The sequence below is a fragment of the Haemorhous mexicanus genome, chromosome 17, assembly GCF_027477595.1.
Source record: "Haemorhous mexicanus isolate bHaeMex1 chromosome 17, bHaeMex1.pri, whole genome shotgun sequence".
NCBI classification, from domain to species: Eukaryota; Metazoa; Chordata; class Aves; order Passeriformes; family Fringillidae; genus Haemorhous; species Haemorhous mexicanus.
The window spans coordinates 13,549,369-13,571,140 of NC_082357.1; the positions used below are offsets into that span (position 1 = coordinate 13,549,369).

The 21,772-nt window shown below is 44.3% G+C and overlaps 2 protein-coding genes across 12 annotated transcripts in view; both read right to left on the reverse strand.

The window, feature by feature from the left end:
• RNF216 (ring finger protein 216) overlaps positions 1 to 2,829 on the reverse strand; it is a 76,397-nt gene extending 73,568 nt beyond the window's left edge. The window contains exons 1-3 of one of the 8 annotated variants that reach the window (XM_059861244.1): positions 2,667 to 2,815; positions 1,926 to 2,037; positions 381 to 474 (exon numbers count right to left, since the gene is read on the reverse strand). The gene's annotated coding sequence lies outside the window, so the exon portion shown is untranslated. Of the gene's footprint in view, positions 1 to 380; positions 475 to 526; positions 608 to 1,925; positions 2,038 to 2,666 lie in introns of all 8 variants that reach the window. The other 7 variants (XM_059861243.1, XM_059861248.1, XM_059861247.1 and 4 more) reach the window with 7 other exon arrangements.
• Positions 2,830 to 4,417: 1,588 nt separating this feature from the next.
• SMURF1 (SMAD specific E3 ubiquitin protein ligase 1) overlaps positions 4,418 to 21,772 on the reverse strand; it is a 45,365-nt gene continuing 28,010 nt past the window's right edge. Inside the window, exons 6-18 of one of the 4 annotated variants that reach the window (XM_059861288.1) lie at positions 21,120 to 21,195; positions 20,560 to 20,813; positions 19,716 to 19,800; positions 17,734 to 17,880; positions 16,436 to 16,640; positions 16,049 to 16,152; positions 14,473 to 14,587; positions 13,348 to 13,526; positions 12,373 to 12,510; positions 11,890 to 12,010; positions 10,234 to 10,435; positions 9,332 to 9,407; positions 4,418 to 8,670 (exon numbers count right to left, since the gene is read on the reverse strand). In XM_059861288.1, coding sequence (XP_059717271.1) covers positions 8,571 to 8,670; positions 9,332 to 9,407; positions 10,234 to 10,435; positions 11,890 to 12,010; positions 12,373 to 12,510; positions 13,348 to 13,526; positions 14,473 to 14,587; positions 16,049 to 16,152; positions 16,436 to 16,640; positions 17,734 to 17,880; positions 19,716 to 19,800; positions 20,560 to 20,813; positions 21,120 to 21,195 — 1,802 coding nt within the window. In that variant the 3' untranslated portion in view covers positions 4,418 to 8,570. Of the gene's footprint in view, positions 8,671 to 9,331; positions 9,417 to 10,233; positions 10,436 to 11,889; positions 12,011 to 12,372; positions 12,511 to 13,347; positions 13,527 to 14,472; positions 14,588 to 16,048; positions 16,153 to 16,435; positions 16,641 to 17,733; positions 17,881 to 19,715; positions 19,801 to 20,559; positions 20,814 to 21,119; positions 21,196 to 21,772 lie in introns of all 4 variants that reach the window. The other 3 variants (XM_059861287.1, XM_059861290.1, XM_059861289.1) reach the window with 3 other exon arrangements.

Genomic DNA, 21,772 nt, shown 5'->3' on the forward strand with positions numbered 1-21,772 from the left:
AAATAAGACACCCATTCCAAATTAATGAATGGGAGCTTCTTCCAGCAGGCACTAAACAACACCCGAAGGGCTCCACCTCTCTTGCACTTGGGTTTGTGCTACTCCAGGTTGCTAATCAGCTCCTGGCCCCTGGGATACGCTTCCTGTCTCTCTCCAGCTGCTGCTGGAACTGTGTGTTTGCCCCACCTATTCTTGCCACAGGACTTTTCAGTGATTTGTGTCCAATTTCAAAGCACAAGCCTCGCCAGCAGCAGGAACGCCCACTGCATTCTCAGGCAGACAAAGCACTGGTCTACCCCGGAATTTGGATTTCCGAGGCAGCTCCTGAAACTCCAGGCCAGGAACAGGCTGCCAGCACCCTGCTGGAATCCAGACTGTACCTTATCACCAGTAACACGTGCCCCAAGTGTCCTTCTAGGAACGGCTGGTCCTGCCCTGACTGCCTGCAGCCAGGCCAACCAGAAGGAAAACATCCTAGGAAGCAAGAAAAAGAGATGGACGACAGCCTGTTACCACAATGCAGCACCTCAAAGCAGGCTGAATGTCCAGAGATCTTCAGGAAATCTGTCTGAGTCCCTTCCCAAGTCTTGGTTCCAGGCACAAACTCCTGTCAAGATGATTGTTTATTAACATCCAGTCACACCACCAAGACACCCAGCACATGAAATCTATTAACGTGTTTACAATTGCAGAAAGCCTGATGTAAGGCAGTGGAATTTTTGCACTGCATTCATCCTAGAAATTAAAAGCACATATTAAAGCTGTAAATTCCAGAGTTTTGGAATTAAAAGCTGTGCCTGGAATCCTCCTAGTCCTGAACATGGTTTGAGCTGCACAGGCCCTGTACCTGTTCAGGGATGTACCAGAAGCTGCTCAAGATTTGGATCTGCAGAATGATGGGTCTCAGATTTCCTGCCTCACCTTCCAAACAGGTTGCTGGAGGAAAAACCCTCATGCCACCCTCTCTAAAAGCAGGAGAGGCCATGTTAGCTGAGCATGCAAAGGCCAGTCTAGATGCCTGATGGGGGACACCTGCCTCTCCCTCCACCGCTACCACTGCAAACTTGCAAGAGCTCTAAAGTGCATCAGGTGGGAGAGCAGAAATTGCTAAGAAAGAGGAATCAACCTCAACAGAGACAGAACAGAGAAGCAGAGATCTGCCCATAGGTCTCAGGGACTGGCTGTGCCTCTTGGCCACTAAGGCACCCTCTAGAACTGCTGCCTGAAGTAATGCTGTTCCATAGGGAAAGAAACACAAGAGGGAATACTCTGAAAAGCACACGGACATGGAGCTTTAGTCCCTCAGCACCATGCCTGATTTATGGAAACAAAAGTGCACAGCAGCAATATCAGCTCTTCTCTTTCAAAGCACAAGAGGTCTCAGGACAGTGACCAAACCATAAGAAACTGAACAGAAACATCAACAACTAAACTTATTTGTATGAAAACTGTTATAAGCATCTGTCAGTAAGATTCTAAAGTAAGGTATTAGAGGACACTCAGAGACAACACTCCAGGTCAAAAAGCACAGGTGAGATGAAAGGAAAAACTCCCCGGGCTGGGCTGGCAGGTGCAAGCAGCCGTAATCCACCCAGGGCTCCAGCCAGCACAGCTGCAAAGCCGGGGATCCATGGGATGACTCTTTAAGCCAATCTACACTTTGCCCACCCCAAAGCACTGCCCCGGGCGAGCTCACACTCCTCTCTTCACACACATGCCTGAGTTCCCCACAGCTCTTCAGCCTCAGAAGACTTGGGTGGGATCCCAACCTGCCTCTGGGGGAACAAGGTCAGCTCCAGGGGCAGAAAAACTCATTACATAAACGCAGTGTACATTAACACTTCCAGGCTGTGCTCTACCACGGCTGGCTGGCACTTGGATCAATAGAGAAGGGAAAAAAGAGGAGGAAGAGGAGTATCTCTTACACTGATCCCTCAGCTCCGAGGACAGCTGTGTTTGGGGTTTCTCTCCTGCAGCAGCTCCCACAGCAGATACCTGAAATGTCGATATGTCCCAACAGCACCGACTGCTCCCACACTGAACAGGGGTCAGAAGAGAAATATCTTTTATCCTCCTCTGCCCACCAGCTCCGGCGCCGGGTTATCCCCGACTCCAAACCCCCGGCCCGGGGGACCGGCACAGCCGTAAGGAGCCCCCGGGAGCAGCGCCTGTCCCCGGGTGTCCCTCGGGGCTGCGGGGGGACACAGGGGCGGTGAAGGGACACCCTGGCCCCGGGAAGGGGGAGAAGGGACCGGCCCTGAGGGGATGGAGGGCGGAGGGAAAGGACCCAGTCCTGAGGGGAGCTGGAGGGGGAGGGGGTGTCCCCGATCCTGAGGGAGAGCGAGGAGGAAGGACTCGGCCCTAAATTAACCGTGGAGGGGGACGGGAGGACAGACACGGGAACGACGACGCGGGGGACCTGTCCCTGAAGGGAAGCGCTGGGGGGGAACGACCCGTCCCTGACGAGAAGAGAGGGAAGAGGAACGGTCGGAACGGACACCGGGCCCTGAGGGGACGGGGGGAGAGGGGAGAGAACGACCCGTCCCCGAGGACAGGCCCCTGCCGGGAGCAGCGCCCGACCCCGCAGCGAGGGGTCCAGCGAGGCCCAGGGACGTCCCGGGGCGGCCCCTCTGTCCGTCGGGCGGCAGGGCTGCCCCGGCACTCACCGGCTCTGCGGGACAGAGGGGTCAACCCGGCACTCACCGGCCCCGCCGCCCCTCCGGCCCCGCTTCATTTAACCGCCGCTCCCGCCGCTTCCGCCCGGCCCGCGCCACGTGACCGCACCGCCCCGCACCATAGAGACACAGCGAGGGAGAGACAGAGCGGCGCGCGGGGACGGGCGGCGCGAGCGGGCCCGGCCCGGCGAACCTACCATAGAGAGAGGGGGCGGCCGGCCAGCGCCGCGCCACGCCCCCTGCCGGGCGGGCGGCGCTCCCGGGGGAGGGGGCGTGGCCAGGGCCGCACGTGTGTGCGGGGCGGGGCCCGGGGGGCAGAACTGAACTTTTTGGGGCTCAGCAATGGGGAAGGGGGGGCAGAACTGAACTTTTTGGGGGGCTCGGCAATGGGGAGGGGTGGCAGAACTGAACTTTTTGGGGCTCAGCAATGGGGAAGGGGGACAGAACTGAACTTTTTGGGGGCTCGGCAACGGGGAGGGGGGACAGAACTGAACTTTTTGGGGGCTCGGCAATGGGGAGGGGGGACAGAACTGAACTTTTTGGGGGCTCAGCAATGGGGAGGGGGGACAGAACTGAACTTTTTGGGGGGCTCAGCAATGGGGAGGGGGGACAGAACTGAACTTTTTGGGGGCTCGGCAATGGGGAGGGGGGACAGAACTGAACTTTTTGGGGGCTCAGCAATGGGGAGGGGGGACAGAACTGAACTTTTTGGGGGGCTCAGCAATGGGGAGGGGGTTCCGGGACCTTCCCATCTCCCGAAGCTCTGGGTGTTCCTGGAGGCCAAGCGAGTGGCAGGGAACCCCCCCACCCCAGGACACCGCGTTTGCAGCCGGGGATGTCCTGCAGGAAGAGGAGAAAATGGAACTTGAGGGATTGAAGTGACTTGCCGAGCTGCCGGAAAAGGAGACAGCCGATTCGCTGGGCCCCGCATGTTCCTAAGAGAACTGGGAACGTTTTAATTGCGTTTTCAAGAGGTTCACGTCGTAGAGAAGTCGTGGAGCAGCCCCTCTGCAGCACAGCCCGCCCACTGGAGCAGGTTACAGGGATCCTCCTCTCTCTTAGCACCAAAAGGAAAGCAGAAATCAGGAAAACTTAACAAAAAGTATTTATTAAAGAAAACAGTGGCGTCAGTGTGTGACAGAGCACTGAAGGACTGACACGATTTCCTGCTCCACATAATAAAATCGTTCAGTCCCTGCCGCTGGCTGACATGATGGGTGGGCCGCAGCATTTGTTCATACTGTGAAATTACTCCAAAAAATAAAAAGCATTTTATTTGTACTCCCTTCTTTTTTACTTATTTATTAAACCAGATTATGGCCCATCTTTCAGCTTCAGGGAGGGAAGGCACTGCTGCAGCACACACCAACGCTGAGCACCCTCCTCGGACTTGCTCCGGTCCTTCTCCACTTGCAAAGCAGCAGTAATTAGGGGAAAAAAAAAAAAACAAACAGGAAAGCAAGTATTCATCAACATCAGTGAATCTTTCTCCAGCTTTCATTAATGGGGAGATAATTTCTTTCTGCGAACTGAGGTTTTGAAAAAGTATCCGGACAAATAATGAGATAAGAAGGGAAAAAGATTAAGGTGAATTAAAGAAACAAAGTATTCTCCCTGCAGAGGAGGACTTTCATCTGGGCAGTCAATCGATCTGTTAAATCCGTTGCATTTCGATACCTTGTCCCCTCTTTTCCTCTGATTCCCACAAATATTTTAACGAACAAAACAGTAGCTACCAAGAGTTTAAAGTTGTGAGTTTATTGCATATGTAACAAAAATGAACATGACCTCCTGGGTCCAGCCTACTATACAATCACTGTTTATTCCAGCTGGTTCCATAACCACATTAAATAGAACTAGTATTTCCTTAAATACTTTGATTTAGACATAAAATGAAACATTAGTGTACAACTTCCACAAAATAAATCTGCAATAAAAACAGTGGGAAGAATAACAAGGATAGCAGCAATACTTAAACATGACATTACAAAATAATAAATTAAAAAAATACATTATAAAGTGGTTGAGGAACAACAACAACAACAACAACAAAAAAATGAACATATTAAAACCAGATCCATACTGTGTTTCTGGGAATTTGCTGTGCCACACGGCCCCAAACCTGGGCACTGGCTCCAGAGGGCCTGGTGGCTGATCAGTAATTTACAAAATCTGTTGGATTTTACAACCACCTCGACTTGAACTGAGGACAAACTGCTGAGCTGACGGCACCGTCTGGAGCTTGGAGCAGCCTTTTTGGAGCAGGGTCTTGTCTAACATAATGCCCAAGAGAACACTCACACCCAGCTATCCAACAGTCTGCTTTCTTCCTGCTGGAACACACGAGCAGAGTGGTGGTTTCCTACATCCCTGAGCGTAGAGTAGAGGCTGAGGAGCAGTACCAGGGCACGGCTGCTGCAGCAGAGGGGTTTGCATGGCACAGCAATGACACACGCACTGTGCCTCATCTTCCCTTCGGGTCACATCCAAGAGTATCAGCTGGAACGTGGAATGGCAACACCAACACGGGACTCGATGGTTTTCTTTGGGCAAGTTTGAGAAGTAACAACCAAGTTCAAGTGCTGGCAGACCGAGTGGGAATGGACACACAAATTCAGACAGCTGAGGTTATCCCAGACCTCTGAGAGCCACTGCCTCAAGCCGTGCTAACTCCTGTTGGCATTTTGTCCTTCCCTGGCCTTGGAAGAAGGCACAGGAAGAACAACCCATGGCTCCAAAGCCATTCTGCCTCACATCTTGCTGTTCCTCCATCCACCCAACCAGCTTTAAGGCCTGCCTCAAATGCATGTACAGAACAAGACAAAAAATGTCTTTGTCGTCACTGAAGTGGCACAAAATTGCAAAGACAACACGACGGGAGAGATGGTGAAGCTGCTGAAGAGAACTGAAATAATTCAAAAGACAGTGCCCTATTCTCCTTACTGTCAGCACGGAGGAGGTACCTTGACAAGGGCTTTTAAATACAGCAAAAAACAGACGGACTTTTCCAAACAACAATCCTTGCCTATTCTTATTTTGTGCATTCAATAAAACACTGACCTAGCAAAGACATTAGGAACTATCTTATGTCAACTGGGTCGTTGACATAAAGCTACTTGACCTATAGATCTCCAAATCAGGGGCTTTTCCCTCCACCTCACTTGGTTTGTACTGAGCCAGCTGTGCTGCAGGTGTGACAGGATTTTTCCTAGGGGTGGGCTTTAGTATCTGGGTTTTTGGGGGTTTTTTACATTTCTTTTAGTGAAAAATCCACATGAGACTGCATGCAAAGCTTTTGGGCAATAATCCGTTTTGCATTTTTCCTATCTGACTGGTTATTGCACATTCAAACGTACTGAAAGGATTAAACACACTCTATGAACAGGTTTGACTTCAAAGCAATTTGGAAAACCCAGGGTTGTGGGGACTCTGCTACTCAGCCTGGGACTGCAGGGATGCTGTCTGCCAACTGTTGCACATCCCAACAACCAGAACTGCAGAAACTGGTCTCCAAGTGCCAAAAGATCCCTACACAACAGGGGGCTGAACATGCCTCTCCTGTACAGTCCTGCAGGATGAGCATCTTTAGCCACCCTGTGCAAATCTCACAATATGGTACAATTTTACACCTCCGATGCCACCCCTGACAACAAATCACAAGAATTATGGTCAATGGCAAAAAGAAAACCACAAACAAACAAAACAGAGAAAGATGCCAGGTTTTGACAAGTGTCTACTTTCTGTCCTATCACAGTTTAAAGCTATTACCAAATGCAATTAAATAAAAAACCAAAATAGAAGTATTCCAGTAGACATCTCCTAAGGACAGTCTCTTACCCACAGCTGAATTTCAATGCACTATTCCATTAATGTAACATCTGTTAAGTGGTTCAGTCATGAATCTCTCTAAAAATCAGGCTTGCCAAAGAAAAAAATCCTATACAAGCAAGTCTGCTTAAGTTCAAACATGTTTGATAGATAACTGGGTCTCTCTGAAGCCATGTTATTTGTTAAAATACTGTCACATCTTGGTGTGCCAACTGGAAAAATGTTAGTGATTCAGTGTCTTAGGCTACAATGTAAGATGTAACCAAAAGTATGTATTCTATCACAATCTGTTAAAACCAAGTGGGGCAGTGCTCTTTATCTCTTCCATGACACATCCCTGGTAACTCCCTCTGGGAGAATTATCTTCTGGTAAAGAGCCATTGAGCCTCAATGCACGACTGACAAAATCACATCACCCATTGTGAGATGCCCCACCCAGGGGGAGGAACCAAGCATTCCTACCTGGATAGAATCTGAGATTTGGAACACCACAGCAGCCCTTACCTACTGCATTCCCAGAGGACAAGAGCTACATATCCACCACTGGAGACCTTCAGAGGAAGACCAGACCCTTCTACAGGATCATTGTTTCACCAGAACCACATCTATCACTTCATCAGGACTGCAGCCACCACTAACTCGGGCTGCCACCACCACCCTGACCAACAGGGTGTCAGGTCCTAGCCTGTCACTTTAAGCCAGTGTTTCTGTATTATTGCCTTGTTATATATACTAGTAAAGAGCCATTATTCCTATTTCTCATATCTTTGCCTGAAAGCCTCTTGATTTCAAAATTATAATAATTTGGAGGGAAGGGGTTTACATCTTCCATTACAAGGGAGGCTCCTCCCTTCCTTAGCAGACACCTGTGTTTCAAATCAAGACATTCAGGTATTGGATTTGCTTTTGTTTCCCCTGTGTTAGAGAACAAACCTTTTAATATTAGTTTCAGATATTGGAAAAAATAGCCTTATGGCTCTCTGGAGAAATTTTCATCCGTACGTAACTGAAGTCATAAATTGTTCCAATAGCTTTCTGTAACATTTAGAATGTATTCACTTTACAGCTCCCCTTTCACCTCAATCTCCAAATAAACCTTTCCCAAGGCCAAAAAATTTGAAGCAGGAGTTTGTTCTGTTAACTTGACTTTTAGTGATTTCCATGTGAGTCTTAGAATTTAAAATCACACAAACACATCTTGGGTAAAACAGTGGCACAGAAATCACAGCTTTGGGATTGAATGGATTTTTATCCTCTGTCTCCTCCTCACAAGGCTTCTCTGCAAGATACTTACATATGAACAAATGATGGAAAGCAATTCTGCTGGAGGAAAGAATTGTTTTCACGTGCAAAACAATTAGATTTCAGCCAGGACAACCAAACAGAAATCATACAATACCGTTTAAGCTGTCCCAGATTCCTTCACTTTTCTTAAGGTGAGCCACAGCTTCCACTGGGAGCTTCCTGCTAAGGCAGAACTTGGATTTCTTTCCCTTTCAGTTAAGTGTTCATATGGAGGTATTTTCTGCTAGAAGTTTTCTTTTTAAACAGATGTTTAAAATGTGCAATGCAAATTCTGCTGCCAGTCAGACACTCTGCACCTGCTGGATTCTACAAAGGCTCAACCTTGATTTAAGACAGACTAACCAGGTGCACCTACAGTTTAAAGTCCTCAACAAATTAAGCTCGTTCTCAAATACACTTTGATTCTCCTATTAAAAAAGCCCCACAGGTCGCTGACCCTATCACAATATGTGTTACAAATCTAGCAGAATATCCTGTGTAACCAAAGCCAAATGCTGAATTTGGCTGCATTTCATTTCAGGGGGGACAGAAGAAGAGGGAAGGGGTTATTGTAACAAAGGGGAGAAAATAGAGTTGGGAACCACCAAGAAAAGCCCCGACCCTCCCCCCCAAATCCACCAGCGACCTAAGGGAAACAGCCTCATCTCTAAGTTGTCAGAGTTCAGATGTTTCAGACAGCTTAGCAGGAAGTTCACAGCAAGCTTCTTCTAGCTTTTGATTTGGTGGTCCATGAGCTAGCATCTGTTTCCTTTGGTTGCTTTTTCATTCCACAGCAAACCCACACGTCTCTTCCACAGCTGTCAACAGCTTCTCATAAAGCTTCTCGTATGACTCATAAGGCGGAATGTCGATCCGGTTAAAGCTGCAGGGAAAGTAACAAAACACTGATGGATCTGAAGTGCTTATTGGGGGAAAAATGTAAAGAGGCTACATACAGATAGAAATTGTAAAAACTCTCAGCTGTCTCAGAGGCCAAAGGAGACAAGATGAAAACCAGCTATTTCTACAGCAGGAATGCACAGCTTAATAGGGCAGCGTTTGGGATGAGGAGGAGGAAGGGGCAGATGCAGGAGACTTGCAAAGAAAAAGCAACACATCAGGCAAGCCCACTCCCTGCCCTGCCTGCACAGAGTCTGCTGCTGCTGACACCATTTCCTGTCTCTGATGGAGTGAGATTTCCGTGCAAGGGCTCAGGCTATGCCTATACTGCAGCAACAGCATGAGCTTCCAACATTGAACATCTGACAACACTCCTTTGTAATAAAGAAATAAAGAAATAAACTTACAAACGTCTCACTACCCGGAATTATCACCTCTGGAATAAATGAAAACCACAGATAGTATAGAAAACAAGCTTCAAGAAAGGCAAATTATTTTGCTGGCTGCAGAGTACAGATATATCTAAGCTAACAGAGCACTCTTGGAGTCACTCATGTGTACCACATGCCTAACCCCTGCCCAGGACAGAGATGACTATTTTAAATCAAGACAAAGGGAGGGGAAGCAGAATGTTTCCATCTTACCAAGTGTGAGCTTTTGGAAGGTTGTCTGTGTTTGCATCTATTAAATGGATGGTAAACAGTCTGGGTCCTGCAGCGCCTGTAGAACCTTAGACAGACATTCTAGTTAATGCACTTCAACAAAGCACCATTCACACACACACACTTTGCAGCATATAAAAAAGGCAAGAGAGGAAATTACAGCTCCAGCTGCAAGCCTAAGTATGTTCTAGGCTAAATCTGTAGAGATATTTGCAGCTGATGAAGGGATGGCAGAAGAGATAGGGCTGTTTGTGACAATCATTTTACAGACTGGTATTTTGAAAAGCTGCTAAATTTGGTATTAATGAAGCTGCACCACCAAAAATGAAAATACTTAAGTGCATGAAGGTTTTCCTTGTAAAATAGAGCTAGTATTTTAATTTTGAACATCAATTTACTGTCAGCCAACAAATGGAATGTGATCAGGAGATCAGAACAGCCAAGGACACTGCCACATTTTTGATAAAAACCTGCAATTTTCAGAAATTTGCTTTAAAGCCTAATGGTTTGTTGCTGAACACTGAGGGGAATACAATTCTCACATGAAAAAGTTCTTTAGTCAGCCATATATCCCTGTGCATATTTCCACGGAATGATTTGAACCTCAGAGCACAGAGCTGCAGGAGACTGACGAGCCAAAATTGACAGCAGTCAAAGCACTGCACAGTAACAGATTCACCAGCTTCCATCACTATCAGCAACAGCCAAAGTGTTCAGCAGCAGCTGAGCTGCTGACAAATGTAAAACAGCTCTCAAGCTCTGAAGTTTGCAAGTGCTTGACTTATCCAGTAATATGCTGATATTTTTACAAGGGGCCTGTAAGTACCACACCACTTTTATCCCTTTCTCCAACCACAGATTAACTCAGCCTCCACATCAGTCACCTTGTAAAGCCTTGAAACCTTGAAGTGGGACACGCGTTGAGCCCGTCACAAACTGCAGCAGCCTTGCCCTTCTTTCCTCATCAAATGTTTCCACTGCTTGCCAGAACCACTTGACAATGTTGCTGTCAGCCATGCAGTGCTTTAGGCGGGTGTTGGACTTCCAGTCATTCAGGTCTATCTTATCCAGGCCTCCTATGATCAGCTGTTAAAAGATTAGGAAGCGCTTTAAAGCCCAGAGTAATTTCAGGTTTGCAGTAATAAAACACATCCAACCACGTCACAAAGCCTGGCATTGTTAAGGTGCTTCACCCACCTTTTTGGTGCAAGGTAGCCTTCCAAACCAGTACAGAACTGGCAGCAAATCTCTCCAGTTTGACTGCAGTGAAACTGACCCCAAGCAGTGCTTCACCAGCATTAGAATGTTCACAAGCAACTAAGAGTCAGCAGCCCATGCAAAATTTGCTTTATTAAATCTGTGCTCCCTGGAAGGTACAGCCTGTCTTTATGAGAGCACAGCACTGATTTGGAATAAGGCTGTGGCACAGCATCATTGTCCTGCTGCAGGATTGTCCTAGAGGTGCCAATGGAATCCTGCTCAGCCTGTGGGAACATCTGAGTTGCTTTGTTGCTCTACAACAAACGAGTGAAACTTTTCATCTGTTTTTTGACACCATTTGTGACAATCTCTGACACAGACCAGACATATCACTTCAATCTCTTTTCCACATGACACCAGGCTGCAAAAAGGAAGTTGCTGCTGGCCATGCATTTAACCACCTCCTCTGGCAACAACAAATAAATAACACAGAGCAAACTTCACTCCTGAAAACAAAACGTGTGTTGTATTTTAAATTTCCCGTAATATTCCACAGTAAGGATCCCATTGCTGAGAGGTGCCCTTTAGCAGCTGCCTTGTGCCACCAAGACAGCATCCACTTACACCTGCTCACATCATTAGGGGAGTTGTGACTGTTCTGATGTGGAGAGTATTGAAATATTTAATAGATTTTTAATCTATCTTTTTAAGCAAATGGAATGCAAGAACTTTGTGGGATTAACCAAAATGCATGACTGACTAGCACAAAATGCTTTCTAAACCACAAATGATGAATATTCCACAGGTTGTCTTATTTTTTGTAGGAAGCAAAACCAGAGGATAAATCACTGTAACAGGAACTCTTTTAAGAAGTAGCTTTCTGCATCTCAGGATTTGATAGGAAAACAAATTAATTTCTTTTCTATATGCTCAACTCTTCTACTTCTGCAAACCAATTCCTGTGTGCAAACAGAAACAGCCATGCATGAAAAGTTACTGGACAAAACAGGTTCTGGGGTAAATAACATGTCTGGTCTTGCCAGCAATTCTTCAAACTTGCAGTGTTTCCTCCTTCTCAGACCACCTGCCTTGAGCATTAGTCCTTGGATAGAAACCATGGTGTATTTGTCTTTCCCTGTTTAAGTAGCCCTCTCAATAATATCAACCCAAAGAATGTCTAGAATAAACCTAAGAGGGTTTGGTTAAACAAATACTCAGCTTTCTGGTACATAGAATGGAGTAAGTTTTGTGGTTTGTTTGTTTTATGTTTGTTTTTAAATCAGTGCTTGACTGTGGATCAAACAAATTACAGAACAATAATCCATGTGGATAAAACATACCTCAAGTTCTTTCTGGTCAAAAGGCTTAAGGAGATGTTGAGGAATAAGTTCATTAAAACCTTTCTGCAGAGCCAGGAACTGTGCCTCTATTCCTCTCATGAACCGCCAGTTCACATACAACCTGTGGGGGAGGAAGGAAGAAGTCAGGGCTGATGAGCTGGACAGCACTGGGATTTTCTCAGCAGACTTGGAAAATGCTCATTTTACAGAGAACCTTGTTTTATTACACACATTTTGTATTATGAAATTAGTGCTTATCCATTCCTTTTCCCATCATCAACTAATAATTGCACCATCAATGGAAAAACCAAAATACCATTCAGAACTTCATCTCCCCAGGTCTTCCAGTGAAAACATCTGTGTCATTTATGACTCAGGAGTTCCCACCCAAAATACTTACTTCCCTTGTCTCACTACATACAAAAATTCTGTTTACTACCCTCTTCCCACTCCATTTGCAGGACATATTTCTGTTTGCAATACCTGACATATTCCTTCTTGTTCTCTTCTGTCACTGGAATATTCCTGCCATTTGGTTTGAGTTCATGCTGTAAAATCCTCCCGAAGGCGTTGTGCTCCACACAGAACGTGTGGTCCAGGACTGGTGTGATATCGTTCTCTCTGCCAATGCACAGAGGGAAAACTCAGCATTTTTGGCATTTTGCTAACTCTCAGTGGTGATGCTGACAGTTACTTGAACACCTAGGTAGTCCTCGGGCTAAATCTTAGTTACCACCTGCATTTCACACACTAGAGGAATATTGTCACCATCATCAATTTCTGTATGGTTCAGTGCATGTTGAAGTGCCTGATCAGATATGGGATATTCATCTAATTCTAACAGAACTCAGGATACTGGATAAAACCCTATATACAGAAATACACACACACACATATATATATATATATATACACCCAGCAAGAATCTGATCTGCTGCCACATATCTGAAGCACAAAAGAGATCACACACAGAGGACTTCATCATCAATACCTTCTTTAAATACAAAATTCAAAACAGCTTCTTTTAGGAAAAGAAATTAAGATAATGCAAAGCAGTTCCAAAGAGTCCCAAAGCTACTCTGAATGCTGGATTTGTTCTGTAAGCATGCAGAAGCCCAAATTACTTCCATTTATTTTCATTTTAATCAGAGTTGGCTTTCTTTTGAAGAAGGCTGTACTTCCACTCAGACCTCTGTCCTGAGTTTGGATTTTGATAGTGATATTCTACCATAACCAGGCCACTTTTAATGATTTGCTATCTACTTTATTGCAAGGAGAGTTTTCAATGAGAACTTTCCCTCAAGTACCTTTGGTATATTAAGAACAGTTCAATGACTTTGTGCAGACAGACACCATAAAAAGATTTTTGCAAACTCTTTGTCTAAAGCATCTCACAATTGCCAACAAACTCTACCCCATTTTCTCTACAGTGAGATGATTGCTAAATTCAGTACTTACAAGATCCAGACTAAACTTTTGTGTAATTCTGGGTCAACAGATTCCAGGTCGGAGAGCTGGATGGGCTTCCCCAGCAGCTGCTTGTAAAAGGGAACTGTGAACCCCCCGTTGATATAGTGTCCATGGAACACAGCCAGACCCATTATCCGACCAACAAAATGGAAATAAGACAAATGGTCCTGCAGGGAGAGAGGAGAATCAGGCTTGGGAAGACACTGACATCTTGTGGCACTCTTGGTGGTTTGTTCTGTGTGAGTTACCTGCAGCCCTCTGGGCATGAGCAACCACCACTTTTCCTCACAACATAACCAAAACCAAAGCATTTAATGATTAAAAACCTTGAAGAAATCTCTGTGCATTACCTGATTAATAAATTGGATTCAAGTCTCTAGACCTCTCAAAGGGAAAAACTTGGAAAAAGGAAATCCCTGTGAAAACTCCAGAATCCAAGAAGATGAGGATTCCAAACAAGTTAGTTTATTCTTTATTTAGCCATCCAAATGTATCTAGTCTTGAGGAAGCAGTGTACTTGTTTCCTTCATTTCTTTCATGTTCCTTTTAAACTAACTTTTGAAAGCTGAGGTGTAAGACCTATGGTTAACATTCTTCCAATCTACCTCCCTCATCTTCCAGTGCAAATGTCAGGAAATGTCATGTCAGGAAGAATTCCCTCTACTAATACAGAACTGCTGCTCCATTTAGGGTCTGCATCAATACAAATCCTCCAGTAAGAGAGAAAGCAAGCACAGGAGGGTAGTGAGAAAGGGCAAGCAAGGGATACATCCCTGAAAGTCATGGGGTGGCACTTCTGGGAATGTAATGCTGTGTGCACAACCAGCTGTGCTCACAGTGAAAATGAATTTCATCTGTTTTGTCTTCTCAGAGTCACTGTGCAAACCAATCAGTACTGAGGAGTCTCAGAGAAATCAGATATTTATCAAAGGCCGTCATGCTTTTAATTTCTGAACAAAACCCCTCTGCTTCTTACTGTTTAAATATAAGACATTAACACCTTCTTATTCCAATTTATCCTGCAGTTTAGACTCTTCCTGTGAAAGAACAGCTGTAAGAAACTGCAGAGGGCATCTCTTAAAGTAGGAATATTGCTGAGAAATTACTACTTACAGGATTGATAGAAGAGTCTGGATTGATTTGCAGCATGTAAATATTATCTGTGGAGTACTGGAAGAGTCCATAGTAGGGATTCAACATTTCATGGCACAGTAAATACAACCACTCTCTGTCAAGAAAAACAACAAAAAAAACCAACAACAAATTTAGAAGAGTACAACCTGCACTTAAGTTTTAGACAACACAATTATTGTGATTGATCAGTCATGGAATGCTTATTTCAAAATCAGATCCTCTTTTGCTGCCCTCCATTTGTAGACCAAAAGGGTGTGATTAAAACCCCACAATGTTCTACTCCACTCAGGGCAGACTTGGTTTAGTTTAGAAGCATTGAAGGGATTAACATCAATTAAAGAAGCTACAGCAAGCTGTTAGACAATGCCATCAACTAATTGAGTATGAACAGGCCACACTTCCAAAAAAATCCTGCCTTTATACAGAGTTCAGCTCTTTGGAGCCCATGAGATCTGCTTCCCTGCAACCTGGGCAGTATAAGGAAATATTTTAAAAAATCTGTTGATTAGAATCAGCTTAATTGCTGGGGATCTTCAGAAAAGCTGTTCTTCTGCCAGCTTGGTGACTGCTTTCAGCAGAGGCCAGAAGGGACAGAGACCAAGTGCATTAAAAGGAGGGGCTGGGTAAATTGGCTCACCTCAGTAACACACAAGGACAGGAGCAGATCTAAAGCTATTTCTGACCTCCCAAGTCACCATGACAAAAACTCCTGTGCTGTTAAATTTGGACACCCTTCCCAGGTCCAAAATATTCAGAGAAAACTATCAATTGCAATGCTTAGAAGTGGAGCTGTACTGATCTGGAAGAGTCAGTTGCAACTAATGGGCAATTATGAAAGGCATCAGGGTAACAGGATGTCAACAGTGGAGACACCCAAGGTTGCCTCGGGTAAGGCAGCTCAGAATGTTCCAGCTTCTTTCCTTTGTCCAGGGATTGATCACTGAAAGACACCTAAGTGGGCAGCTTCCGTGGATTTGAGAAATTTCTCTGTGAATTTACACAACTCTGAGCCACCAGGTGAGCGTTTTTTCAGCGATGCTAAATCAGCTCCTGAATTTCAGATCTGATGTGACCACAGGGAGTTATTGTCATTTTTAAGAGGGAGGCAAGTCCTCGCTGAAATTTTAGCTTTTGTTTAGGATTAGTTCATCTCCACTCCTGCTCCAACAGATCAGAGAACTCTCCTGAATGCAGCTGAGAAATAACAAAAAGGAACCCTCCTGCAATCCATTTGTGGGAAATCAGAGAGGTGTGTTTAACAAAACCATTCCTGTGATCTGGATCTGACTTCAGGGTCTATACACTCCCTGAGAGACCTCACAATTTGAGCTGATCACACTTTCATAACTTGCAGTGGGACAAGTGTTAAATCACAAGCTTCTACTTTCCAATGTACCGTGTAAAGAGTGAAGCTACAGCCACTGTCTATAAACTAGACCACAAATAATTCACACATGACAGTAACAGGTGACTTGAAAGGGGATGGTAGCAACCACAGGGCACTTAAATGGCAACTTTACAGTTAAGAGCTGTCAGAAAAGCCCCCAAATCTCACCTTGCTACTCCTCCATAGTCCAGGCCCTCCTCTCCTCGGAATTTCACCATAAGCCTCTTTTTCAAGTCCTTTGGCCTCATCTTCATTATCTGACGATAGGATTCCTGTATGTGCATTTGTACAATTAGCTATTTTATTTCCTTCCTATAATTAAGTCTATTAGGATTTCTCTAATACCATAATTAAGATTTCTGCATTTCTGTAATACACAGATTGTTACTGAACGACAGAAAACATTACTCTGAGCGCTAACCTGAAGAAGATTTCAATGACAACTGGGTAATGTGGTGGGTGCTTGTGAAGCAAAGCTGTAATATTCAGTGATCAGCTTTACTTAACTCTTCAGTGACAAAAACTGCTGTTAGCAGTAAAAGAAAAATCAAATACCTCAAATATTTCCTCTCTGGATACTTCAATGCGACAGTGGCCAGCCTGAGGTTGCTGAAGAGAGAGCTCATGTCTAAGAACTTTCAACTTTTGTACCAAGTCTCTTTCATATCTCTGTGCAGGCAACTCCTCACCCTCTTCCAATGACCCCTCATTTGGAGCTGGTAGAGGCTGCTGGCTGGGCTCTTTTAGCTGGCATTGATGGCTTGGAGAAAAAAAGGACAATATTTAGTCTGGACACACAACAATAAGAAATATGTAAAACAATGATGGAAGAAATTATTAAGCTTCTCTTAGAGGAACATGGAGTGGAATGTGTATTCAGCTGGATACTTCTGTACCATCTTTACATTAAATTCAGGGATGTAAGGAACAAAGACACTTAAAGAGTTTCAGCATTTTTGAACTGTTCTTATATGGCAAAGCACTGTAGAAGGCTCTGGAGCATGATTGCTGATTGAGCAGTAATTAAAGTTTGTGTAGTATTCTCCCACATGGAGAGAACCTTCTGGAGTGCAACATGGAAACAGATCTCTAATGGAACAAAAACCACCTTTATAAAGGGAACTGTCTAACAACTACAACTGATTTTATTCTAGCTTCAAGCAGAATGAGGCTGATGATTCCTGACACAGTAAAAATACTGCATCTGTGGTTTTTAAGAGAGAAAAATACACTTGTCCCAAATAGTTGCAGCTTCATACATTCAACTGTTCTTACCCATCAATGCTTCATTTGGGTTGTAGAGCAATTCTTTCTTAGATGCAGAGATTCCCTGGCTGGCTTCAAGCACAGGAAAAAGTCTGGCCTTGGGCACAAGCAGCACTGCCAGGCTGCTCCAAGGGTCAGTTCCACAACAGTTCAGCTGCCTTTCCATGATGAGAACCTGAGCTTTCCAAATCCTGCTAAACCCACACTGGCTGTGCACAGCACCCATTGAGCAGACTCCAGCTGGCTTTATACTCCCATTGTCTGGAGCTCAAGGGAGCATGAAGTTAGTCCAGATCCAGAACAGCCAGCACAGAGCTGGAACTGCTCATCCAGACAGACATGAGCTGCTGGGGAACCCCTGGCAGACTCTCTACCCCACACCCCAGCAATTCCAGAACTGTGCAGAGCAGAGTAAAAACCCTTCTGAACAGCCTCAGCAAAAAATTTAGATAAAACCAGCACTGAGAACCAACACTTGGACCCTGACTACAGCACTGGCTGCATCTGTTCCCTAATTATCATTCAGGGTTTCAGCCCCTCCTGACTCCCAGACCTGACAGGAATTATTTATCAGGCAAAGCTCTTACTTCATGATGTGATGTAGTCGTGGATCTGTGAATTGTGTGGTTCTGTTGTTATGATCTACAAAATATATTCTTCCTGAAACTGTACTTCTGACTTCCCAGCCTGGAGGCAAAGGTCCCAGTTCATCACAATTCACACTGTTAAGGTCTCTAAAGTGAAAAACAAACAAGATGTTAATGCACATTTGAAGTTAAGCAACCAAATACCAAGATCACTTAAAAAATTAAAATCACTTCTTTAATTAGTTTAAGGTTAGAATCCTGACTATTTGACGGAAAAACCACTGAGAGTAATTCTTTTAACACATTCACTCATCCCTTTCATCATGGATAAATTTCAGGTATCACTCTACGTGCTGCTAAAGGCAGTCACTCACTTCCAGGCAGTGTTTGAATTCAATATATAAAATGTATTTATACCTAAAAAGATGGAAAATACCTAAAGCTCCAGCCAGCTAACTGAGGAAAACACCAAGAGTGGCAAGAAAAGGAAGGAAGGAAACATGAAGATTTTTTTTAGGTAGAAAACCTATTGTTAAGTAAAGTATTCTTTAAACAGCTGGCATGGATTCAGGGTTGAAGACACCACTCCATGCAATTCCTCACCTAAATCTAACCATGCAACATTTGTATAAATGAGTTAATTGGGAGGCTTTGGAAAGGTAGAAATGCTTTGAACACTGAAGGTGCCTTAGTGTCACAGTGAGTATAAGCCAAGGGGACACACAGGCAGACAGACAAGCCCTTGTTAGGCTCCTTAAAGGAGATTATGGCTGGGACCATTTGCTGAGATCAGCTGTGCATCTCAAAGTCCTGCAGAGATCTGATTACAGCAAGTTTTAACCTACAGCTCTGCCCCATGCCAAGGTTAGGTTCTTGCACCACAAGCTGGTAGCACAAAAGTCACCTTGAACTAGAATAGGTGTGACCTGTGACTCACAAGACACTGCTGTGTCCACTTCCACTGCTGCTCCTGAAACCCTGGCTCAAGGATTTGGGGAGAGGAGCAGCAGCACCTTCCATTAGGGTGACCAGCATCACTTGAAGAAGACACAAGGCTTTGAGCACACAAGCCTGACCTGACTGACACAAATGACTGTCATTTCTTCTTCCAACAATACCAGCTAATCTAAAATCATCTATTTTCTCTCTCTCTCAGCTTAGTTTTTCATTTCCTTCCATACACTGAGCTTTTATCACCACTTCTGCCTGCACTACTTTGTATCATTTTTCTAATATCCTGTACCACATTCCTCTATTATCCAGGCAGTGCAGCAGCTGAGAGTTACAAACCTCACTCTTGAATCTGGTGTGCAGGTGGCCCATGAAACAGCCCAGATTCAGAGCTGCTCAGGAAGAGCACCAGACCTTACTCACAAAGACCTGGATTAACTGCAGGTTAAGGTTTAAAGAGGCTTTACTAAATGAATCATGTGAAGGATTCAAATTTTCTAGCTGCAAATTACTGGCCTAAAGCATAAATACCTCAAACCATTTCAAGTTTAAAGATAACAAGTAATCCCTCATTCAGTTATACAGAAGTGAGCACTAATAAAACAAAAATTACAAGTTGAATATTCAAGAAACAATTATTTTAAGAAAGAAGTCAGTTTTTTCTTCAATTTGCAGTCCAAACTGCTCTCATACAAAAAAAAAAGTAGGTAAGATTCAGAACTTTGTAGCTTCACCAAAAACAACCACATCAACATAGTAGAAAGAATTTGTCACACAGGAATTCCTGAAGGGCTACACATTTTTTTGCCTTTTGTTTTACATGATTCACAATTAAATAATTCTTTCAAAAAGAGTAATCCTTAATGTTTGGTGAAAAGGTAACTAGAAACATCCCAAACAATTCCTCTGCTGGGAGCTCTCCCTTTAAATTCAGACAGGCCATTTAATAGATTTTTTTTCTCTTATAAATCCAGCATCCTGCCACACAAGTACACACCAAACCCCCCTGATTTTTAACTATAAATCCATACCTTGGTATCCTTGGGTCGTGCCACGTGCTCACTCCAGTCTGTGTGTGCAAAAAATAAACCTGTCCCTGTACCGTTGTTCTTTGCTCTATAAAAAAGGAAGGAAGATTATTCTAAATTACAAATCTTAAAAAAAACATTAAACTAAAAGACATTAGGATATTTTCCTCCTAAGATAAAGTACTGGAGCCATCACACTGATCTCTTGCAGCACGGACTGTTTTGTCCTTGACAAATTTACTCTGACTACACATTTCAACATTCTTTTGAAACTCACAGATCCATGCACCAGCATGTTTTAGTTTGTATTTTTAGGGTTAGATTTTGAGACAATCCAAACCCCCAAACTAGATTTCTCTACTCCTAGATTTGGTGTGCTCTTTTCTGAGGTTTAAATTCTCCTTAATCCCATCCTTCCTAATCTTCTGTACTATTGGTTTCCTTGTTGCTTTTGTATATTTTCCCAGTCTTTTCTCAAATGTGGGCTCAAACCTACACAACATGCCAAGGGGGAAGGAAAAAATAGCATTACTGCTCTAGTTTAAAGAGCTCTTTCCATTCGCTCTCCCTAGATACACAGCCAAGATTAGCAGTGAATTTTCTGTAACAGCATCATACCACAACCTCATGTTTAATTTACCATCAACCCCTCAGTGTATCCTGGCGTAGCCAACTGCTAATTAGCCAATCTCAAACTCCCATCTGCACTTAGTTCCTTTTCCAAAAGGCAGAATGAGACGCACGTGGACGCTGCTTGTTCCAACAGGCGAAACCCTCGATGCATCAAAAGGGAAGAAAATCTTGCTGACGTCTTTGGATGAAAGAAAGCCTTTTGTGGGACACTCACCGTAGCCTTCAGGTAGCTCAGGTGACTGGTGGCCGTGGGGCCTGTTCTGAGGTGTCTGGACGTGAGCTCTGACCTCGGGGGTGCGGAGCCGCTGGGCCTGCAGCCTCTGCTCCTGGCTGGGAGACTCGAGGAAGCGGCAGCCGCCCCCTCCGGCCGCTCCCGTCGTGTCTGTGTAGGGCGCCGGCTCCTCCATGAAGCAGCTCAGCGGCCTCCCCGGCCCGGAATCTTCATAAACCGTTCTGAAAATGGGGAAACTTCAGGAGTTTCCATCACAAGAGAAGTGAATGCAGAAATAACTGTTTCTCTCTCCCCACAGCTTCAAGTACTGCAGCTTTTAACCCAAGAGGTGCCATTTTCTTAAGGTTTTTATACCTAAATTTCTCAGCACTGGTAACAAAACAAATTAAGTCTTACCAAGTTTAGCCTAAATAACCTTACTGCCTGATACACATTCCCAGAAAATGTACTAGTCACACTGATACTTAAGTTTCTAATGTTAGTTACAGTCTTTCCACACACAGAGCATTTTTCTAATTAAGTGAAAAGAAAACAATCCTTACCCTTCATTCTCCAAAAGCCCTCTGCAGTCTACTACAGAACCTCCCGTGCCTATTCTGTCCCGTGTTTGTAAACTGACTGAAAGAAGAAAACACAAACTTGGGTCAATAAAAGAAAAACTGCATTCTTAAAAACAGCAAAAAGCAAAAAAACCCACATTTACACAGGGACAAATATTAAGGAAAGCTCTATCCTACGCGCAAGAACACATCACTTACCAAAATTCCCTCCATTCTCTTAAAGCATTAGTAATTTTTTAAAAAGCAGAAGAGAAACCAGAGGGTCATCCCCTCAAAACTTGAGTTTATTTCTGTAATTATCAAACATGTGAAGTTCTACATCTGGGTTTCATGAGGATCTAGAAAGGGAAGTTGGAAAAAACTGCTCACCACTAGATGTCATCTTAGGGTGAGAATTTGGAGTTTGCCAAATATATTTATATATCACTGAAAAGCTGGGGTTGGTTGGGGGCAGTAAAACGTGGGGTAAATTTGCTGTAAAATGAGCACAGCCTTGTTGAAATTTGGAAATGGCTTGCATGAGTCAAAGGTATCAAACCAGCAACTTGTAAAATGTCTTTTAACTCCTCCAGATCGTTTTTAACACCGAAGATTCCCCCTGCCTGTCACCTTGCCCAAATGCATCATCTCACAGT